This window comes from Hyla sarda, chromosome 3, assembly GCF_029499605.1.
Source record: "Hyla sarda isolate aHylSar1 chromosome 3, aHylSar1.hap1, whole genome shotgun sequence".
Classification (NCBI taxonomy): Eukaryota; Metazoa; Chordata; class Amphibia; order Anura; family Hylidae; genus Hyla; species Hyla sarda.
In genome coordinates, this window is record NC_079191.1 from 184,689,359 (window position 1) to 184,712,466 (window position 23,108).

General features: G+C 41.0%; 1 protein-coding gene across 3 annotated transcripts in view; it reads right to left on the reverse strand.

The window, feature by feature from the left end:
- Window positions 1–23,108, reverse strand: part of CSMD1 (CUB and Sushi multiple domains 1) — a 1,887,231-nt gene that overhangs the window by 535,584 nt on the left and 1,328,539 nt on the right. For all 3 annotated transcript variants that reach the window (XM_056565713.1, XM_056565712.1, XM_056565715.1), the window contains exons 18-20: window positions 17,801–17,989; window positions 12,227–12,343; window positions 9,125–9,340 (exon numbers count right to left, since the gene is read on the reverse strand). In XM_056565713.1, coding sequence (XP_056421688.1) covers window positions 9,125–9,340; window positions 12,227–12,343; window positions 17,801–17,989 — 522 coding nt within the window. The remainder of the gene's footprint in view (window positions 1–9,124; window positions 9,341–12,226; window positions 12,344–17,800; window positions 17,990–23,108) is intronic.

Consider the following 23,108-nt stretch of genomic DNA (forward strand, 5'->3'; position numbering starts at 1 on the left):
TCTTATCATCCCAGTTGTCCCTAGTGGCATGGTTGATTTCGGGCCAAACGCATTCGATTCAGAAATTTCGTCATCAACTAGAGCTATCCTCTCAGAAGCCTGGGCTCCAGGTACCAGATCGGCTTACCGATCAGCCTGGAGATTTTGGACTCATTGGTGCACACAATGGGATCTGGATCCCGTTACGGCACCTATCCCACAAATATAAAATTACCTTTCATCTCTTTTTGATTCAGGTAAAGCCTACCGTACTATCAAGCTATATCGTTCTGCCATTTTTTTTTATCACGACTCTATCAATTCCATTCCTGTCGGCCAACACCCATTGGTCTGTAAACTTCTAAGAGGAATTCATCTTAAACGTCCCCCTCGTCCCAAATATCAATCTACATGGGATGTGAATCTAGTTCTTAACCTCTTTATTTCTTGGGAGGATAATGAAGACCTCTCTTTAAAATTATTATATTTTAAACTCACTACTCTCCTCTGCCTCATTTCTATTAAACGGGTATCTGATGTCAAAGCTTTGGACATCTCTCATAGACGCTTCATCCCCTCCGGTGTAGTCTTTACTATACATAGACAAACTAAAACTAATCTTCATGAAATCTTTTATCCATCCTTTCCACATCAGGAAAAACTCTGTGTAGTTCGTTGTCTTAAATCATGTGAATCAAGGACTCAATCTCTTAGACCTCCTTCTTTACCTCAACTTCTCATTTCCTTCTGTAAACCACACTTACCTGTATCTTCGGCTACTCTAGCCCGTTGGATCAGACAAGTTATGTCCTTCGCCAACATTGATACCTCAATGTTTGGAGCTCATTCAACTAGGGGCGCTGTCTCTACTAAATTAATTCAATCAGGAGGTTCTTTATCAGACCTGCTCAAGGCAGCAGACTGGTCTTCAGAATCTACTTTTAAAACATTTTATTATAGACCTGAACCTCATGTCTCAATGTCTTTATTGTAATATTTTTATGGTATATTTTAATGATGATAATTTATGCTATTATTACAGCTTTGAACTTGCCTTATAATGGGAGCCTCCTGTCTGATATAAAATTGAAGATTTTCCTACCCTTGTTGACGGAAAATATAGATTTTATGAAAGACAGGAGGCGAGCATTATCCCTCCCTATTTCCCATCCCTATAATGTTTTTTGCTTTCTTTTCAGTGTACTAAAAATTTTGAGTTCGGCACTTGCATGGTCTCCTTCATATCTTCCTGGTTCTGCCTACTACTGATTTGTCAAGCTTATCATCTCTTCTTCCGATGAAACGACATCCGGAATCTGACTTTTTTCCACGGAGACCTTCATCTTCATCTGATGACATCTGATCGACTGTTTATCAACTTGTTATGTTGGACTTGTGTTTATTATTACTATTTACAAAGAAAGAGGACCGGTATTGTACTGCAAGTCCTTATATAACCTACTGTATTCACCTATTGGTTACCTGTTATACTAGCAGGTGTGTATGTGACACCTGAGCACCTGCGTGTGCCATCTAACTTTTTTCTTTACACTGTTACTTACGTTTTATGGCTGCTATGATTTGCCGTAAAGAAAGAATTTGCCTTATAATCCTCGCCTACTGTCTTTCATAAAATCTATATTTTCCGTCGCCAAGGGTAGGAAAATCTTCAATTTATTAGAGTCTGAATTGTGGCTTTCGGCCATATGTGATATGTCTTGAAGCACCCTTTCCTGTCCACAGAGATCTAACATGCTCCCGGATCCTATGGAAAAGGGGCCGTATCGTTTTGCCTATATAGTATAGCCCACAATCACAATTCTAGGAAACCTACCTCAAAAAATGCATTGCTTCATTATAATTCATCCCATCCCAGCAAAGTCAAAGATAGTATCCCATTCAGCCAAATTGCCCGTTTAAAACGAATAAATAATGATCACACTATCTATGAAAAACAGCTAACAGATTTAGGTCAGAGGTTTATCGAACGTGGTTATCCCATGAGGGTTATTAATCAGGCACGGCACAGAATTAACACTATACCCCGCAGCTCCCTCCTTACCCCGACATCTACATCAGAATAGAAATCTAACAACAGGTTCTGTTTCCCATTCACAAACACGCCCATGAATGAGACTTAAAAAAGTGATACATAATAGCTGGTTCATTTTGCAGAAAGACACCGACTTGCAAGATTCTGTTACAGACAAGCCTATGGTAACATTCAAACGTAACAGGACTATCGGTGACTTTCTGCAAAATAAACAGTTACAAAAAGAAAATAAAAAAAAGCTGGATTTCAGACACTAGACCCATAGGCATGTTTCAATGTGGTAGTTGCTCCTTTTGTAATTTATGCATTAAGGGAAAAACATTACAATTAGGAGCCCACACAATTTGTTTAAAGCAACCTATTACTTGCAGGTCCAAGCATGTAGTCTATTGCCTAGTATGTGATTGTGGACTATACTATATAGGCAAAACGATACGGCCCCTTTTCCATAGGATATGGGAGCATGATAGATCTCTGCGGACAGGAAAGGGTGCTTCAAGATTTATATCACATATGGCCGAAAGCCAAAATTCAGACTCTAATAAATTCAAGTTTTCAGGTATTGAGCGTGTAGAGTCTAACCTTAAAGACAAAAATAGAGATCAAACCCTACTGGTTAAGGAAGCACGATGCATCCTCTTATAATGTTATATAGATTTTTTTCTTTGTAGTTTAGTTGCTCGCAGACGGATTATGATTTTCTGTGTTTTATTTGTTTTTAACTCACTTTGTTGCACGTTTTTTGGTGTATTTTTTGTATCATTATGGCAACGAGAAACACATAAAACAGGATCTGACGTTAGACACGACAGGGGCCTGACAAAGTGCTTTGATAGCACAATACGGACCGTGGCCCGCCACTGTTTGCTGCTCCCCCACTGTAACACCTGCCTCCCGTGGTCTACATATGCACTGGCACTTTTTGGAACAAAGAATATACCTTGTTAACCTCTTGGGTCTCGGGTGAGTTGCTCCCGTTTCTTCCTTCGTCTAATTTGCAATATATTTTGATAGTTCAGACTTTTTCACACGCAAAGATGCCAAATACGTTTATTAATGTATTTATTTTTGTATGCTTTTTTGTGGGTAAAATGGGAAAAACGGATGATTTACATTTTTATGGGGATTTTACAATTTTTTGTTACTTTAAAAAAAATGTTTTACTTTTTTTACACTTTAATTTGATTGCTAATACTGTTCAGTGCTATGCATAGGGCATAGCACTGATCAGTGTTATCGGCTATCTTCTGCTCTGGTCTGCTCGATCTCATACCACAGCAGAAGACCCGTGGAGATGGACAGAGGCAGGTGAGAGGACCTCTGTCCGCCATTATGGATAATCGGATCCTCGTGGCAGCGCTGCGGGCAATCCAATCATCCATTTAAAGTACCGCATTGCCGCAGATGCCGTGATCTGTATTGATCATGGCATCTGACGGGTTAATGGCGGACATCCACACGATCGCAGATGTCCGCCATTACCGGCGGGTCCCTGGCTGTTGATAGCAGCTGGGACCTGCCGTGCATGACGTGAGCATCGGTCCGATGCACGAGATCATGGCGGAGCGTAAATGTACGTCATGGTGCCTTAAGTACCATGGCACCATGACGTACATTTATGTCCACTTTCGTTAAGGTGTTAAAGAAGGGAAATGTACATCATTATAAGGTATAAAGGACATTATTAGTAGTCCTCGTAAGCTCATCATTCAACAGTTATTTCATCATCACTTTATTAAACCCATTGCAAGAACTTCTTTAAATTATACTGGTGGGACTACGGTCCAGTACATGTATGTATTACTTTATATATTTGCACTGCTTGGGTACTTTTTCCATTTCTTATATGTGTTACTTACAGTAGTAAAGATTTTGACTGTTCTTTTTTACATGTTTCTTTTTCCTGTTCTGGCTGTTACATTTTGTTTCATGTGAACACCCCTTTTTCCTGTGGTGCCACTCTTGCTTGCTCATCATTGCACTTTTATAGGATAATATCTTTGCCACAAGTCAGTTTTCATTGAAGATCTGCCCCCCTCCTTTCTGTCTCTCCCCCCTTCCTTTTCATTTGTCACAGCCCCTATTGGAGGAGTGGTCGGCCAGATAGTGCTGCTTGTACAGTTCATGAAAGAAGTGGTTCTGGAGTTTTATGGATGATTTATTATTTATTGGTTCTACTAATTCTTTATTTATTATATATACACTTTGTTATTTACATTTCTGGTTATCCAACATTTCTGGTTATTACATCACCCAGCTAATGGCATATAAAAAGCTATCAAAAAGTCCCATCACACCAAAAATGGTACCAATAAGAAACTATAGATTAGGTTGCAAAAAAATGTGTCCCCATACATCCTTATTATATGGAAAAATATAAAAGTTATAGGGGTCAGAAGGGGATAAAATAAGCATACTCATTTTCATACAAAAAGTTATAATTTTTTTAAAGTATTGAAATAAAACAAAAGCTATACAAATTAGGTATCATTTCAATCTTATGGACCTACAGAATGAATATAATGTATAATTTTTATAGACTGTTCCATGATGGGAGCAGTAGTACCTGTACTTATAGACAGATCGCTCCGGAGTCTGACACCCATTGCGATCCTCCTATGTAATGTATAGATGCGGGCGGCTGGCTGCTCTTCTGTGCGATCCTGCACTATGTTCTCCAATGTAAAGTTCTTCACATAACAGATTCATATTTCCTGCAGAGACCTGTGATTGGCCAGATGGGACCAGCCAATTCCAACTCTGTGCAGGAAATATGAATAATAGGTATATATATATATATATATATATATATATACGGCAGTGCAGGGGACCAGAGAAGAGCAGCTGTGCCCCGCATGTATACATTATACATGATGATCGCAGTGGGTGTTAGGAGTGGTACCCGCTGGGATATTTGCTTTACAGCCAATCACAACTCTCTGTGGGAAATATGAATAGGTGTATATATATTTCAGTGCAGGGGAACATAGAAGAGCCGCAGCCCGCATCTATACATTATACAGGAGGAACGCTACGGGTGTGAGACCCGAGGCGATCTTTCCTTAAAGCGCAACTGTCACGGATTTTAACCCCCATAAACTAGCCCTAGGATGAAAATTTTTTGCTGCTTTCTATCAGCTTTAATCAGGTTTAAAAACATGCTTTTTATTAAAGTCAGCAACAGTTGGGTATCCCCTGTATGTCAGCACTGGGACCGCTGTGTGATTGCGATGTAGGCGGCCACAGCATGCGCTCAGTCTCTAAAGCCCTATGCATGGTGTAATGCAGTAGTGGAATGAGCCAGCCACCCATTCTCCTGTCTTCCTAGACTGCACAGAGGTGATGCGAAGTGCACGGCCAGCTCATTCCGCTACTGCATTATGCCGCCCATGGGGAGCGAGCGCTTGGTGTGAGAGCGGGGTCTGACACCCGTTGCGATCCTCCTATATAATGTATAGATGCGCAAGCCTGCTCTATGTTCTGCAGTGTAAAGTTCTTCACATCACAGATTCATATGTCCCACAGAGAATTGTGATTGCCTGGAACCATTTGGCCATTCACAGTTCTCTGCGGGAAATATGAATCTGTGATGTGAAGAACTTTACACCGCAGAACATAGTGCAGGATTGCGCAGAAGAGCGGCTGGCCACTGCATCTATACATTATATAGGAGAATCACAGTGGGTGTCAGACCCCAGGGCGATCTGTCTATTAGTACAGGTACTACTACCCTCATCATAGAACAGTCTGTTCCATGCTGGGAGTAGTAATACTACCTAAAAACAATTAAAAATAAAGAAAAAAAAGTGAAAAAATGTAAAACACACACACTTTATTAAACAAATTATTAAAATGCATTACTAATAAAAAGTTTAACAAAATATATTCTAAAAAATATATTATTGTTACATTTAAATGGCTCCTTTCTACATTTTTATTATTGTCGGCTACATTTTTAGGTCCCTGCCGCCCACATAAATTGGTCCCTGTTTAAAAATAAACAAAAATTTTGTTATAGAAAATAACAATTTTGTGAAATACATTTTTTTTACTGCAAAAACTCAGTGGAATTTTTATACCTCACCAGTCAAGAACTACAAGCATGGGAGTAGTCCAATAATTAACTTATGGGAGTCACAAGGAAACTATAACAAGAACATCATCGAAAGAATCCTCCTGATGAATCATGATGAGCATTAAAACATAACCTTTATTGTCATGTACAAAAAATATACCATAAGACAAAAATTGTAAAAAAAAAAAAGTGAAAAAAAGTGCAACACCAAACGATATGTATTGCAAGGAGCCCAGGGGTGTAATATCAGATAAACGTGATAGTCAAGATGGAATAATGACAGATGATGGTCAGGTTTAAAGTGTCATCATATAGATTAAATGATATCATCCTATGAAGATGCTAGTCTCAAGGTCACTTCAAATATTCTGAATGTACATACGGTTAGATGGAAAGAGATTTGTGCCCACTAGCAAGATGCCTGTCCCTCTGTCCCTGCCTTTTGAGGGACCCAACTCTCTAACAGGGTGGCCTCAACCACGGTGCCGGTCCCTGCACTAACCTAAGTGAGGGAGAAAAAAAACTTAGGATAGTGCAGGGACCAGCACTGTGGTTGAGGCCACCCTGTTAAGAAGGTGGGTCCCTCAAAAGGCAGGGACAGAGGGTAAGGCATCTTAATGCTAGTGGGCACAAATCCCTTTCCGCTTTCCATCTTACCGTATTTACATTCAGAATATCTGAAGTGGCTTTGAGACTAGCATCTTGATAGTATGATATCATTTAATCTATACATAGATGAGGACACTTTACACCTGACCATCAGCTGTCATTATTCCAACTTGACTATCACGTCTATCTGATATTACACCCCTGAACTCATTGCAATGCATATCGTTTGGTGTTGCACTTTTTTCACCTTTTTTTTTAACTATTTTTGTCTTATGGTATATTTTTTGTACATGACAATCAAGGTTATGTTTTAATGCTCATCATGATCGATCAGGAGGATTCTTTCGGCTATGTTTCAGTGGAATCCTAGCCATAGAGTAATAACAAAATGGAGTGAATGAAGAAATTTGTTATTTCAAATAGAGTGGAAATTCAGATTCAGTCAGAATTGAATTTTTCTTGAAATTCGGAACAAATTTGGATTTGTCTGATTTGATTTGCTCATCTGTAATGAACACCATCAGTCTGCAATTACCTTTATTGTGGATATATAATACTACAATTGTCCTGCTATTTTTTGTACTTTCCTGCTTACCCTTCTGTTATTCTAGTTGCTGTACTGTCATTTTTGGCTTTTTATTTATACTTTGATGAATATATAAACAAGATTTTATATTGAGTCTGGCATGCGTTTCTCATTGTAGGTGGTCTTACAGTCAGATGTGTGTTTGGACCTGTTATTGACTGAATTAGAATTTTACATTTTAGAGTTTGTTTTTTGTTTTGTTTTTGTTTGTTTTTATCAATTTGCTGATGCATTCCTTTGATACTATTTTGTTAAAACTACATTTCATGGCTATACCTTTTGTATTCCCTTTCCATAGCAATGCTATAAAGTGGTATTATTATTAAATATGCTTCATTTAGAAAATGGATCCACATTATTACCCTGAATTTAGCTTGGAAGCCTCTTCAATCTGACAAGTCTCTCTTGGTTTCTTTATTACAAAGTGGCAGCTCTCCCCTAGAGAAGACTGTACATAGGTTTGTGATTATACTCTGCATGTGAGTCTGTACTTGGAAGGGAAGGTAGCAGAGGCAATGAGACATTATTCCGAAGAGGGTTATCCTGTTCTTGTTGTTTAATCTACATATTTTTTACTAATGATGTATTAGCTTATTTCTATGAATGTAATTTCTAAAGAATTTAGACACAAAAAAGGATGTTCATTAATATACAGTATAGTGATCCTGCGCAGCTTCAGTTGCCTGAATGTTACATTGGTGATGGTTTCTGATTGGTGATTATTTGAGAGAAAAAAAAAGCCTAAAAAGAAGATCTATTTTTTAAATATTCTTTTTTTTAAATGAAGCTATTCAAGTTTTCATTCATACCTCTGAGGATGTCCTGTGGTATATGTTACCAAACTATAAGCAACAGATGCTTTAAAGGGGTTTTCTGGGGATAAAAATATGTATGTCTGGAAGTGATGGAAGAATTAAAAAAGACAAAAAAAAAAACAGTAATACTCACCTCCAGCGGAGCTCCTGATCCCACTCATCACTGAACTCTTCTAGGTTCTAGTGATACAAAGTCCTAGCAAAAACTACCCTATGAACCCTACTACTGCCCACAATGGTGTCCAAATGTGTGGTTTAATGACTGGCTGAATGGGCAGTTCTTGCAGGGTGATGCACCAATGGAATCAGATGATGGAATGGCAGCTGCAGGGTTCAGTTAGGTGAGTGATATTTCTATCTTATTTACACCAGCCCATATGTTAAAAAAAAAATCATACCAAAACAATCTATTTAAGTCCTTAAGTTGTGTGTTGGAGTTTCCATTTCTCAGACTTGTTTTTCCAATATATTGTGAAGATGATTCAGAGTAGGATCTTTAGGAATTTGAATACCAGGAAAACACCCTGAACGTTTTGTCATGTTCCCAAACTATTCTTGGACCACACAAAAAAGTGTGACAGGGATTATTAATTCTTCCCATAATGCATCCTGATGCATATCTGTCCAGGTAAGCAACATATATGCACCAAGCTGTCCACATGTAAACCAAAACATGATATATCAGACCAGGCCACCTTCTTCCATTGCGTGATTGTTCATTTATGATGCTTTCGTGCTGACTGTTAGGGGTTTCAGCAGTAGACAAGGGTTTGCATCAGTACTCTGGCTGCAGACATAGAGCCTTATATGGAAAAAGATATGATACACTGTGCACTCTAACATCTTGCATTATAGCTAACATTATTTTTTTTGTTATACTTTATGCCTTTGTAGCCCTTCTAAAAGTTTTAGCCAGATGGGATAGCTTTTCTTCCACAGTTTTTAATAATCTAGTACATTTTTATTTAAAATCATTTCTAATCTGGCCTTAAAGAGAATTCTCTTACCTGAAAATGTAATGTTAAATCCTTCATATGAGATAGAAAAATCTGATATAAAACGAAGCTGAGCTGAAAAATTCCCAAAAAGTCCAGCTTTTATTGTGGGTGGTAGAACTGAACCTGTCAGTCGTGCTACTGGATGAGTAAAGCTGCCATCCTCAGTTATTAATAGATAGTCATGAGAACTTTCAAGGTGAAATGTGTGAAATACCAACTGTACACCTGAAAAGGCAAGGTAAAAGTCATTTAAAAAAATTACAATAACGAGGCACCATTAAAAATACATTCATAGTTACAGTAACACATGACTTCTAGATCAGACTACACACAGGGTGGTTGGTATGAATACACATTAGCATGCAAAGGAGATACAGTATCTTTATTCATCAAACCAGTTTTTGTAAAGTTGCTTCATTTGGAATTCTGATTTAGATTGAAGGGTTCCTGTCATTAACTACACCTTTTTAAATAATGTAGATAATACCATTATATGTATATTTGTAATATACATTGGTTAAAAAATGTGTATATTTTTGGGTGAAAAATGCTGTCCCTGCATGTATTGCCTGTGTGTCTCTGTGAGGTGTCTGTGTAGGTTCCTGGCTGGTCAATCATCCTGCTGTGTGAGCTGGGGGCATGTCACAGAGCCTCACTGCACAGAGTCCTGCTTGTCATCACTGCACAGATCCCTGTTTGTTCTCAGTGCACAGAGTCCTGCTTGTTCTCAGTGCACAGAGCCCTGCTTGTTCAAAGTGCACATAGCCCTGCTTGTCCTCAGTGCACAGAGCCCTGCTTGTCCTCACTGCACAGAGCCCGGCTTGTCCTCACTGCACAGAGCCCTGCTTGTCCTTATTGTACAGAGCCCTGCTTGATCTCAGGGTACAGATCCCTGCTTGTCCTCAGTGCACAGAGCCCTGCTTGTCCTCAGTGCACGGAGCCCTGCTTGTCCTCAGTGTACAAAGCCCTGCTTTTCCTCAGTGTACAGAGCCCTGCCTGTCCTCAGTGTACAGAGCCTGCTTGTCCTCAGTGTATAGAGCTCTGCTTGTCCTCAGTGCACAGAGCCCAGCTTGTCCTCACTGCACAGAGCCCTACTGGTCCTCATTGTGCAGAGCCCTGCTTGTCCTCAGTGTACAGAGCCCTGCTTGTGCTCAGTGTAAGGAGGCCTGCTTCTCCTCAGTGTACAGAGCCTGCTTGTCCTCAGTGCACAGAGCCCTGCTTGTCCTCAGTGCACAGAGCCCTGCTTGTCCTCAGTGTACAGAGCCCTGCTTGTCCTCAGTGTACAGAGCCCTGCTTGTCCCCAGTATAAAGAGCCCTGCTTGTCCTCAGTGTACAGAGCCCTGCTTGTCCTCAGTGTACAGTGCCCTGCTTGTCCTCAGTGTACAGAGCCCTGCTTGTCCTCAGTGTACAGAGCCCTGCTTGTCCTCGGTGTACAGAGCCCTGCTTGTCCTCAGTATACTGAGCCCTGCTTGTCCCCAGTATACAGAGCCCTGCTTGTCCCCAGCGTACAGTGTCCTGCTTGTCCCCAGTGTACAGAGCCCTGCTTGTCCTCAGTGTACAGAGCCCTGCTTGTCCTCTGTGTACAGAGTTCTGCTTGTCCTCAGTATACAGAGCCCTGCTTGTCCTCAGTGTACAGAGCCCTGCTTGTCCTCAATGTACAGAGCCCTGCTTGTCATCAGTGTACAGAGCCCTGCTTGTCCTCTGGCCCTGCTTGTCCTCAGTGCACAGAGCCCTGCTTGTCCCCAGTGTACAGAGCCCTGATTGTCCTCATTGTATAGAGCCCTGCTTGTCCTCAGTGTACAGAGTCCTGATTGTCCCCAGTATACAGAGCCCTGCTTGTCCCCAGTGTACAGTGCCCTGCTTGTCCTCAGTGTACAGAGCCCTGCTTGTTCTCGGTGTACAGAGTCCTGCTTGTCCTCAGTATACAGAGCCCTGCTTGTCCTCAGTGTACAGAGCCCTGCTTGTCCTCAGTGTACAGAGCCCTGCTTGTCCTCAGTGTACAGAGCCCTGCTTGTCCTCAGTGTACAGAGCCCTGCTTGTCCTCAGTGTACAGAGCCCTGCTTGTCCTCGGTGTACAGAGCCCTGCTTGTCCTCGGTGTACAGAGCCCTGCTTGTCCTCAGTGTACAGAGCCCTGCTTGTCCTCTGTGTACAGAGTCCTGCTTGTCCTCAGTATATAGAGCCCTGCTTGTCCTCAGTGTACAGAGCCCTGCTTGTCCTCAGTGTACAGAGCCCTGCTTGTCCTCAATGTACAGAGCCCTGCTTGTCATCAGTGTACAGAGCCCTGCTTGTCCTCTGGCCCTGCTTGTCCTCAGTGCACAGAGCCCTGCTTGTCCCCAGTGTACAGAGCCCTGCTTGTCCTCATTGTATAGAGCCCTGCTTTTCCTCAGTGTACAGAGTCCTGCTTGTCCCCAGTATACAGAGCCCTGCTTGTCCCCAGTGTACAGTGCCCTGCTTGTCCTCAGTGTACAGAGCCCTGCTTGTCCTCAGTGTACAGAGCCCTGCTTGTCCTCGGTGTACAGAGTCCTGCTTGTCCTCAGTATACAGAGCCCTGCTTGTCCTCAGTGTACAGAGCCCTGCTTGTCCTCAGTGTACAGAGCCCTGCTTGTCCTCAGTGTACAGAGCCCTGCTTGTCCTCAGTGTACAGAGCCCTGCTTGTCCTCAGTGCACAGAGCCCTGCTTGTCCTCAGTGTATAGAACCCTGCTTTTCCTCAGTGTACAGAGCCCTGCTTGTCCTCAGTGTACAGAGCCCTGCTTGTCCTCAGTATGCAGAGCCCTGCTTGTCCCCAGTGTACAGAGCCCTGCTTGTCCTCAGTATACAGAGCGCTGCTTTTCCTCAGTGTACAGAGCCCTGCTTGTCCTCAGTGCAAAGTGCCCTGCTTGTCCTCAGTGCACAGAGCCCTGCTTGTCCTCAGTGCACAGAGCCCTGCTTGTCCTCAGTTTTTTTAAACCAATGTATAATACAAATATACATATAATGGTATTATCCATATTACATGATAATAACATTTTTGTTAACGTCAGGTACACTTGAAGCGAATAGTATATAAGAAAAAGTCCAATCTGTGCAATAACTTAAAATATATCACATCATTATTACAGGTATTAAATACCTTTTCCATGGGAAACTTCAATTGTCCACGTGCAATTCAAAGAATTAGGATAAAAGTCAGGAAAACCTGGGGAAAGGACTGTCCCACTTCTCCCATGAATATATCCACCACATAAAGCTAGGGAAATAAAAAAGTAAATGGAAAATGAGAAAATTCATAAACTCAGTGATGTTCAGGCACTAAAATGAAGTAACTGTAGCATCCTTTATATCACCATTCTCCTGCAGTGTTTATAGTTTTTCTGTCTCTTGTCTTTGATACAAAAGTATTTAAGAACACATTGGCTTTTATTTTAAAGTTAAGTATAGGATACAATGAGTTGGTTTTAAGTGACCAACTATCAAAGAGGAGCCAGGGAAAGTGAATGGGAGTCAAACAAGAATTGTTCTTGGTATACACATGAAGACCCTTCTTTTTAGTGATCATAATAGTCTTTAAAACTGGAACTCATATTACCACAGCTACTTCTTTGTCTCGACATTTCGAAATCTATAGAAAATTAACTATTAAAATATAAAGTTACTGTATCTTTCCAAAACAAAAACAAAACAGCTTTATAACTAAAAAAAAAATCACGCCACTCCAAACACAGAAAATTAAAAACATAGAGGGGTGAGAATATGGTAATAAGAAGCAATACAAAGGTTTTTTGTTGTTTAAAAGGTATATGGATTTAGTGTCCCTGTATTTCTACTGACCTGCAGAAAAAAAAATTGGAGTAAATTATATAAACAGAAAACCTGCAATAAATGGCAGAGTATTTTTTTTTTTCAATTTTATTAAAAGGAAGGATGCCATGAAACACTATCTATCAGTGTTGATGGGAAAATAAATAAATAAATAAACTTCATCTGTAAAAAAAAATCACTGGTAGAAAGAGATTAGGGTTACAGTAGTCCTGTAAGGCTGGGTTCACATATATCGGTCGTCCGGCAAAGTTTCCCTCCGGCGTGCACCGGAGGGAAACTGATGCTAGAACTGATCCCATTCATTTGAATGGGACAGTTCACAATCATCCAGGGTCTCAATTTTGACGCCGGATGGTTGGGCATGCCGGAGGGCAGCGGACAGGGGAACGCAGCTTGCTGCGTTCCCCTGTCCATTGCCCAGAAACAATGGACACCGCATGCCATACAAATGATGACAAGTTGTCATCAGTTGTGGCATTAGTTGCGTCGAGATTTAGGCTGAGTTCGCCTATGCCGGATGCCAAACATACGTGAACCCAGCCTTAGAGGTCAAAAGACATTTAACTATGTTCAGTGTGTTCAGCTTTCAGTGTTGTAAAAATGTATTTACCTCTTAAATGGGTCATGAGGATATCGAGTTTGCTCAAATCAGGAAAGTACAAGTTTCCATGTATTGAACATTATTCCAGCATGCAAGTCTGTGAGGCCAGGCACAAGTCTTATCCACTACAGATGTCAATGCATATGTCTGTGAATAACTGTCCTAAAATAAACTTGACTACTTCTATTCTGCAAGGGCTCCTGTTTTGTGGAAGGTCTTTTAAATAAAGCTGAAATGCCCCATGTTATTCACCATGAATATAAAACATGTTCAGGACAACCGTCATGATACAAGCCTGAGTATATTAAACCCATAATTTAGCAGTATTTTTTTTTTGTATGCAGCAATTATATTTCTATATTAAATTCTATTATTATTATTATTATTATTGTTTTTATTAGTAGTAGTAGTAATAACAACAATAATAATAATAATAATAATAACAATAATAATAATAATATTGAGCTACTTAACACAAAGATAAAAGGCAATGCATAGGATAGTTCTACATTTTGAAGGGAATCAAAGTTGTACATATATTTTGTATACATACTGCTGTAGCTATAATACTGAAATGATACTAACAGAGGCACTATTAACATTTTCTACTCCTACCAAACTAGGCACATCAGCATTTTTATTTTATCAGCTCCCTAGTGATATTCCACATGAAAAATAATACCAGCAGCTTGTGCCTCCATAATACCAGGATTAAATAATTTACATCATAAACACATACAGAGACCATTTATGTGTTTTTGGCTTCTAAAGCACTTATTCATAGCTCATTTTAATGTACACTAAATTCTGGCTTTATGGACACACACTGAATCTTTTCTTATATTATAAAGACTATGTAACCCTGCATTTCCAAATCATGTGTAAAATTCTAAGGCTATTAAATTGGAATGCAAGTCCTTCTACAGCTGGTTAATCCATATCTTGTTCTATTTGAAGTCCTAGTGATAGGACTTGTATCTTGAAGAAGTTGTTTAAGAAAGTCATCCTTTCTTCCTATGCATTATTAGAGAACATATACATCATAGAGGGCACTCCAAACTTGGTCAAAGAGGTTCTGACTCTGGCAGAAACGGACGGCCAAGCAATGTAAAGGGTGACCTCTCATTTCAAATCTTGAAAAATCTCAAATACAAGTTATATATGTTTACAAAAAAGTAGTGCCACTCCTCATGTACACTCACATGACAACTTCATACTGAGTAAAACTGAGCTGGCCAGTTGTCCTATTGCTAAATTCAGATTCCAACACATTTATACATAGCACACACATTTAAATGCAGCACACAAAAATGAAGTTTCAAGTGATTTTATTCCATTGCAAAGCTACGTTTCAGCCGCCCATGCAGCCTTTTTCAAGCACGCATGGGCGGCTGAAACGTAGCTTTGAAATGGAATAAAATTACTTGAAACTTCATTTTTAAGTGCTGCAGCCAACCTTCTTTTTTTTGTATAGCTGTGGGCCTCTGACCCGGGCTTTTTTGCTGCTCTGCACCAAACTACACGTTTATATTGAGGTGCCACTCAACCTGGACTTTTATATATATACATATATATATATATATATATATATATATATATATATATATATCTATATATATATATATATATATATATATATCTATATATATATATATATATATATATATATATATATATAGCTATATATTTAGATTGATACCTGTAGTTTTTTTAATAATTTTTTTTTACAATAACATAATGCCACTTTCCCAGAAGAGGGGCATGGAGGAAGCAAAGGCTAAACCGTGTTACTGAATAATTCATTTGGAGATAGTATTCTTTATTTATGAAGCATGCTCATAAACATTCACAGCACAAGAGAAATCACCAAGTGGTCCCTTGGACAAACAGATTTTTGTTCACACAGAGCCTTTTCCATTTCCTAACTAATATATTCAGTAAAGTGATTCCATTGTATACAACAGGGATTGAGGTTATTTATATTGTACAGATAAAATGGGAATGTAGATAGAAAATGCTTAAATAGAAGGTTCACAATATAATTTTTTAGATAAATATATCACCTAACTATGCAAAAATAATTAACTTTTCTTTAGTTTTTCAATCAAAACTTATGCAGTACAATGCGCCAGATTTGTACATACAAAACCGATTCTATATCTTAGTTCTATTTTTGCCTTATATAGTTATGAATATGTTATAAGTGCATAGTAATAATGCCTTTGTCATATCAGTAAAGAAAGCCTGCGAGATTGAATACTGAAAGCCAATAAATGTCAGTGTTAGATGCCTGGTGTGGAAGGATTGCAGATGCTAGTGGTCTGCCTGTGTCATCTTTGAAGACCCGTAAAGTTGTTGACAGCCCGTGGGCCTTCAGAGGGCCGACATGATGACAGATTTCAGGGCCTGCCAGTGTCAGATGTTATAGAACAGTGTTGACAGGGTTGGAAACCTGCAAGTGTCAAGATCACTATACATCAAGATTCCAGAACGGAAATGTAATCATGCGACAACTCATCAAGTAGGTTAGAAAATGAAATAGTGTATTTTCTTTATAAGGACATTATAGAGTACCGTATATACTCGAGTATAAGCCGACCCGAGTATAAGCCGAGACCCCTAATTTCAACCCAAAATCGCAGGAAAAGTTATTGACTCGAGTATAAGCCTAGGGTGGGAAATACCTCATCCCCCCCTGTCATCATCCAGACCCGTCATTAACATCCTCATCATCCCCTTGTCATCATCCCACACATCCCCCCTTCATCATCCCCTTGTCATCATCCCACACATCCCCTTATCATCCCACACATCCCCCCTTCATCATCCCCTTGTCATCATCCCACACATCCCCTTATCATCCCACACATCCCCCCTTCATCATCCCCTTGTCATCATCCCCTTGTCATCATCCCACACATCCCCCCTTCATCATCCCCTTGTCATCATCCCACACATCCCCTTATCCCACACATCCCCCCTTCATCATCCCCTTGTCATCATCCCACACATCCCCCCTTCATCATCCCCTTGTCATCATCCCACACATCCCCTTATCATCCCACACATCCCCCCTTCATCATCCCCTTGTAATCATCCCACACCCCCCCCCTTCATCATCCCCACCCCCCTTCATCATCCCCACACCCCCCCCCCCTTCATCATCCTCTTCTCATCATTCGCCCTCAGTGGTCTTCAACCTGCGGACCTCCAGAGGTTTCAAAACTACAACTCCCAGCAAGCCCGGGCAGCCATCGGCTGTCCGGGCTTGCTGGGAGTTGTAGTTTTGAAACCTCCGGAGGTCCGCAGGTTGAAGACCACTGCGGCCTTCAACATGCGGACCTCCAGAGGTTTCAAAACTACAACTCCCAGCAAGCCCGGGCAGCCATCGGCTGTCCGGGCTTGCTGGGAGTTGTAGTTTTGAAACCTCCGGAGGTCCGCAGGTTGAAGACCACTGCGGCCTTCAACATGCGGACCTCCAGAGGTTTCAAAACTACAACTCCCAGCAAGCCCGGGCAGCCATCGGCTGTCCGGGCTTGCTGGGAGTTGTAGTTTTGAAACCTCCGGAGGTCCGCAGGTTGAAGACCACTGCGGCCTTCAACATCATCCAGCCCCCTCTCACCCCCTTTAGTTCTGAGTACTCACCTCCGCTCGGCGCTGGTCCGGTCCTGCAGGGCTGTCCGGTAAGGAGGTGGTCCGGTGAGGAGGTGGTCCGGGCTGCTATCTTCACCGGGGGCGCCTCTTCTCCGCGCTTCCGGCCCGGAATAGAGCCGTTGCCTTGACAACGACGTATCTGCGTCGTTGTCAAGGCAACGTGACTATTCTGAGGCCGGGCCCGAAGCGCTTAGAAGAGGCCTCCCCGGTGAAGATAGCAGCCCGGACCACCTCCTCACCGGACCACCTCCTTACCGGACAGCCCTGCAGGACCGGACCAGCGCCGAGCGGAGGTGAGTACTCAGAACTAAAGGGGGTGAGAGGGGGCTGGATGATGTTGAAGGCCGCAGTGGTCTTCAACCTGCGGACCTCCGGAGGTTTCAAAACTACAACTCCCAGCAAGCCCGGACAGCCGATGGCTGCCCTGGCTTGCTGGGAGTTGTAGTTTTGAAACCTCTGGAAGTCCGCAGGTTGAAGACCACTGCGGGTGGGGGAGTTCACTCGAGTATAAGCCGAGGGGGGTGTTTTCAGCACGAAAAATCGTGCTGAAAAACTCGGCTTATACTCGAGTATATACGGTATATCTGGATGGTTAATACATAGCACGGCAACCCTATTTTTTCAACTTACCATCACAGCTAGGTAATGCATGGTTCCATTGGTGGTTCCTTTCACAAACTAACGGTTCATCATCACTTAAAATGTATCCAGCATCACAAGTGAAGGTCACAGAGGAGCCAATGCCAAAGTGTTTTCCATGACGATGACCATTAACTGGTATGCCTGGGTCAAGGCATGAATCCAATTCTAAAGTGACACCTAAAATATACAAATTATTACACACAAATTTTTTTTTATTTAGAGGGTCCCCATAAAGTTCACAGCTACAAAATAATGTTCTCTAAGGGTAGAGTCACACGCAGCATATACACCACATATTTCACAATGCAGGAGATCCATCAGGCAGCAGGAAATATGCATTGAGTATGAGTATCATGCTACCAGCTGACACACAGGGCTTCTCCGTCACAGTCCTGGTGCCATGCCCACCTACAAACCTGCACACACAGGCTATGACTGGGAAGCCTTGTGTGTCTGCTGATAGCAAAATATGCTGCACATTTCATTATTATTTCCTGCAGTGTGAAACATGCAGCATATACCTTAAGAAGAAAAACAGACTTGACCTGGTCTTATTAATATGTAATGACTCTGTTTATTATTCTATGTACTTTTATTTTCTTATTCTCAAATATCTGTTTTAACGAAAAATTGTTTAATAAAAAAACAGTTATAAAAAAAAAAGAAAAACAGACTTGTATAATCAAACAGGCTGTATGATCCTTTTCTTTACTAAAATGAGCAGTTGTTTTTATGAATAGTTGAGAGATTAGTATATGAAGAATGTGACTACCTAAGTGTGTTTTTTTTTTTTATAGAAGAATCTGTCTGCTCTTTTAACCTGTCTTCTAGTTAATTACTTATTTTCCTCTGGTTAGGTGCGGTATTGCAGGTCAATTCCATTGAAGTAAATGAAGCCAAGTTGAAATACCAAACACAACATAAAGGCAGGTGGGCTGTTTTTTTTTTTATTAGCTCTGTGTGTCATGAGAGGGGGATTGGTATTTCTGTCATGACAGGGGGCAGGGAAAAAGGGATTTATAAACCCTAACTGTCCCTACAACTGCTGTCCTTTCCTATTGCCCATCCACGCTAAGGACGCATCGACAACTATACTGCGCTAAAGTGCATGGAGTGCAAGAGTCAAACAAACCAAACTGTACATATGGTGAAACAAGTCAGGAACATACAACAAAGCTAAAAACAGATATACCAGGCAGGCTATTGCATACTAACAAACAGTTCAAGAACCAGATCAAGATAAATGGCAGATATGATAATATGAACAAGACTAGATATGAGGATAAGTATACAGCAGACAAAACCAGGAGATGCAGAGGATGAAGAGGTTTACTGAATATCAGAACACTAAACGGGTCAGGAAATCAAGAGCACTGTTCACACTGGACTTACACCAAACAAGGAACACACTGGACATACCACTTCAATCGTGGAGTTTCATCAATAGGCTCCTAGCTAGTGGGCAAACTCCACAGTGTGAACAGGATACTAGCCTTGGAGGAAACAAATATTCTAGATACACAAATACAGACACAAGACTAACTCACTCCTAGATAGACAGATTAGCACAAGGCTCAGAACAGGATTATATCCTGGGAGATTGAGAATCAAACAAGGGTCAGAACAGGACTGACAAAATGGATAGTGTGAATACAGACTTAGAAAACACAAAGAATAAGCAGAATGAACAATACAAGAATACTAAAACCTGACAAAGGTACTAAAACAAGGCAAGCTAAAATCTATATCAAATGACTAGGACATGGGGCCATGGCTAACTAAAGACATTAGTGCACACACAAAAAAAATTATGAAACCTTGGTCTGAGTAACAGGTGTAATTACCATCCCAGAGCAACACCTGAAGAGGCTTTATATACACTCCAATTGCTGAAGGGCCGGAAGGTTAACTCTTCCAAAACAAAGGAGAACAAATACATAAACATAATGTCTGAACAGGAAAGCAGAAAAACGCTAAATACAGATAAACGGACATTACACTGTGTTTCTGAACCTGGATACTCTTTAAAGAACTTTTAAAGAAAAAATAAAGAAAAATGTTAATGAATTTTTTTAACAGGAAATATGTTAAAGGGAAGACGGTTTTAGGGGAACTTGTCAACACCTTCATGACACCCAAACCACAAGTCATCGTGGCTGTCCCAGGTGGCTTCTTCCTGAATCATGAGCATTAATTGTTTGGCATAGGGAGATATTTTAATGTAAGCCGGCAAAAGCCACTAGAGACTGCCTAACCAGGGATTCATTGTTTAGAGAGTGTGATGGTGATGACTTTGAGTGGACCTTTTCAGGAACCATTCCAAAACATGCTGAGTGATGCCTGATAACCCAATAAGAATATTCCTTTATTTGATTTTTTACTAACCTCACCATGTCCAGCCAACCCATCGATCTGTTATCTGTTTACAGATTTTAGACATATAAGGTTAACTTTTCAAGAATTGAAGTGTAAGGAAGGGATTCTTAGCCTACAGAAATACTATAAACTGACATAAGCAAAAAGAACCACACCTCTTCAAATAAGAATTCAATCAATGATAGAACCAAAAGCCAAATCACGATTAGCTTTTAGCAACCTATCACATTATAAACTAGTTGTCATTCCATAACCAATATATATATACATACAGTCATGGCCGTAAATGTTAGCACCCCTGAAATATTTCTCACAGAAAAGGATTGCAGTAACACATGTTCTGCTATACACATGTTTATTCCCTTTGTGTGTATCGGAACTAAACCAAAAAAGGGAGGAAAAAAGCAAATTGAATAATGTCACACCAAACTCCAAAAATGGGCTGGACAAAATTGTGGAAAAATATGATTGTTTCAAGCATGTGACGATCCTTTAAACACACCTGAGGCAAGTAACAGGTGTGGGCAATGTAAAATCCACACCTGAAAGCAGATAAAAAGGAGAGAAGTTAATTTAATCTCTGCATTGTGTGTCTGTGTGTGCCACACTATGCATGAACAACAGAAAGACGGGAAGAGAACTGTCTGAGGACTTGAGAACCAAAATTGTGGAAAAATATCAACAATCTTAAGGTTACCAGTCCATCCACAGAGATCTAGATTTGCCTTTGTCCACAGTTTGCAGCATTATCAAGAAGTTTGCAACACATGGCACTGTAGCTAATCTCCCTGGGCATGGATGGAAGAGAAATATTGATGAAATGTGTCAACCCAGGATCATCCGGATGGTGGATAAGCAGCCCCAAACAAGTTCCAAAGATATTCAAGCTGTCCTGTAGGCTCAGGGAGCATCAGTGTCAGCGCAAACTATCTGTCAACATTTAAATTAAATTAAACGCTATGGCAGGAGAGCCAGGAGGACCCCACTGCTGACACAGAGACATAAAAAAGCAAGACTACATTTTGTCAAAATGAACTTGAGTAAGCCAAAATCCTTCTGGGAAAACGTCTTGTGGACAGATGAGACCTACATAGAGCTTTTGGTAAAGCACATCATTCTACTGTTTACCAAAAATGGAATGAGGCCTACAAAGAAAAGAACACAGTACCTACAGTGAAATATGGTGGAGGTTCAATTATGTTTTTGGGTTGTTTTGCTGCCTCTGGCACTGGGTGCCTTGAATGTGTGCAAGGCACCATAAAATCTGAGGATTACGGGTCACACTGTACAGCCCAGTGTCAGAAAGCTGAGTTTGCTTCCGAGATCTTGGGTCTTCCAGCAGTGCAATGACCCCAAACATGCGTCGAAAAGCACCCAGAAATGGATGGCAACAAAGGGCTCTAGAGTTCTGAAGTGGCCAGCAATGAGTCCAGATCTAAATCCCAATGAAAACCTTTGGAGAGATCTCAAAATTGCTGTTGGGAAAAGGCGCCCTTCCAATAAGAGAGATCTGGAGCAGTTTGCAAAGGAAGAGTGATCCAACATTCTGGCTGAGAGGTGTAAGAAGCTTACTGATGGTTATAGGAAGCGACTGATTTTAGTTATTTTTTTCCAAAGGGTGTGAAACCAAATATTAAGTTAAGGGTGCCAATAATTTTGTGCAGCCCATTTTGGAGTTTATCTCCAATTAATATCCAATTTGCTTTTATCCTCCCATTTTTTGTTTAGTTCCAATACACACAAAGGGAATAAACATGTGTATAGCAAAACATGTGTCACTGCAATCCTTTTCTGTGAGAAATACTTCATTTTATTGAAAAATTTCAGGGGTGCCAACATTAATGGCCGTGACTGTATATATATATATATATATATATATATATATATATATATATATATATACACACACACACACACACTGAAATAAGAAATAAAACATAGTTGTTTCTTGAGTTAATGAGACCTTCATTCTTTATTTAAGCTAACATTGTGCTGTCACATTTTATAGATGCTAGTATTAAAGTATGCCATGTATGAAGGATGCTTTGCTGAAAGGGCTTCACTCAAGGTGATATACAGCTAGACAAAATAAGCAACTAGACTGATCCGTAGCACAGTTATTATATTTTAAAGAAGATATATATCCAATAGTGAATGTACACTTATACAATGTACCGTATATACTCGAGTATAAGCCGACCCGAGTATAAGCCGAGACCCCTAATTTCAACCCAAAATCGCAGGAAAAGTTATTGACTCGAGTATAAGCCTAGGGTGGGAAATACCTCATCCCCCCCTGTCATCATCCAGACCCGTCATTAACATCCTCATCATCCCCTTGTCATCATCCCACACATCCCCCCTTCATCATCCCCTTGTCATCATCCCACACATCCCCTTATCATCCCACACATCCCCCCTTCATCATCCCCTTGTCATCATCCCACACATCCCCTTATCATCCCACACATCCCCCCTTCATCATCCCCTTGTCATCATCCCCTTGTCATCACCTTATCCCACACATCCCCCCTTCATCATCCCCTTGTCATCATCCCACACATCCCCCCTTCATCATCCCCTTGTCATCATCCCACACATCCCCTTATCATCCCACACATCCCCCCTTCATCATCCCCTTGTAATCATCCCACACCCCCCCCCCTTCATCATCCCCACCCCCCTTCATCATCCCCACACCCCCCCCCCCTTCATCATCCTCTTCTCATCATTCGCCCTCAGTGGTCTTCAACCTGCGGACCTCCAGAGGTTTCAAAACTACAACTCCCAGCAAGCCCGGGCAGCCATCGGCTGTCCGGGCTTGCTGGGAGTTGTAGTTTTGAAACCTCCGGAGGTCCGCAGGTTGAAGACCACTGCGGCCTTCAACATGCGGACCTCCAGAGGTTTCAAAACTACAACT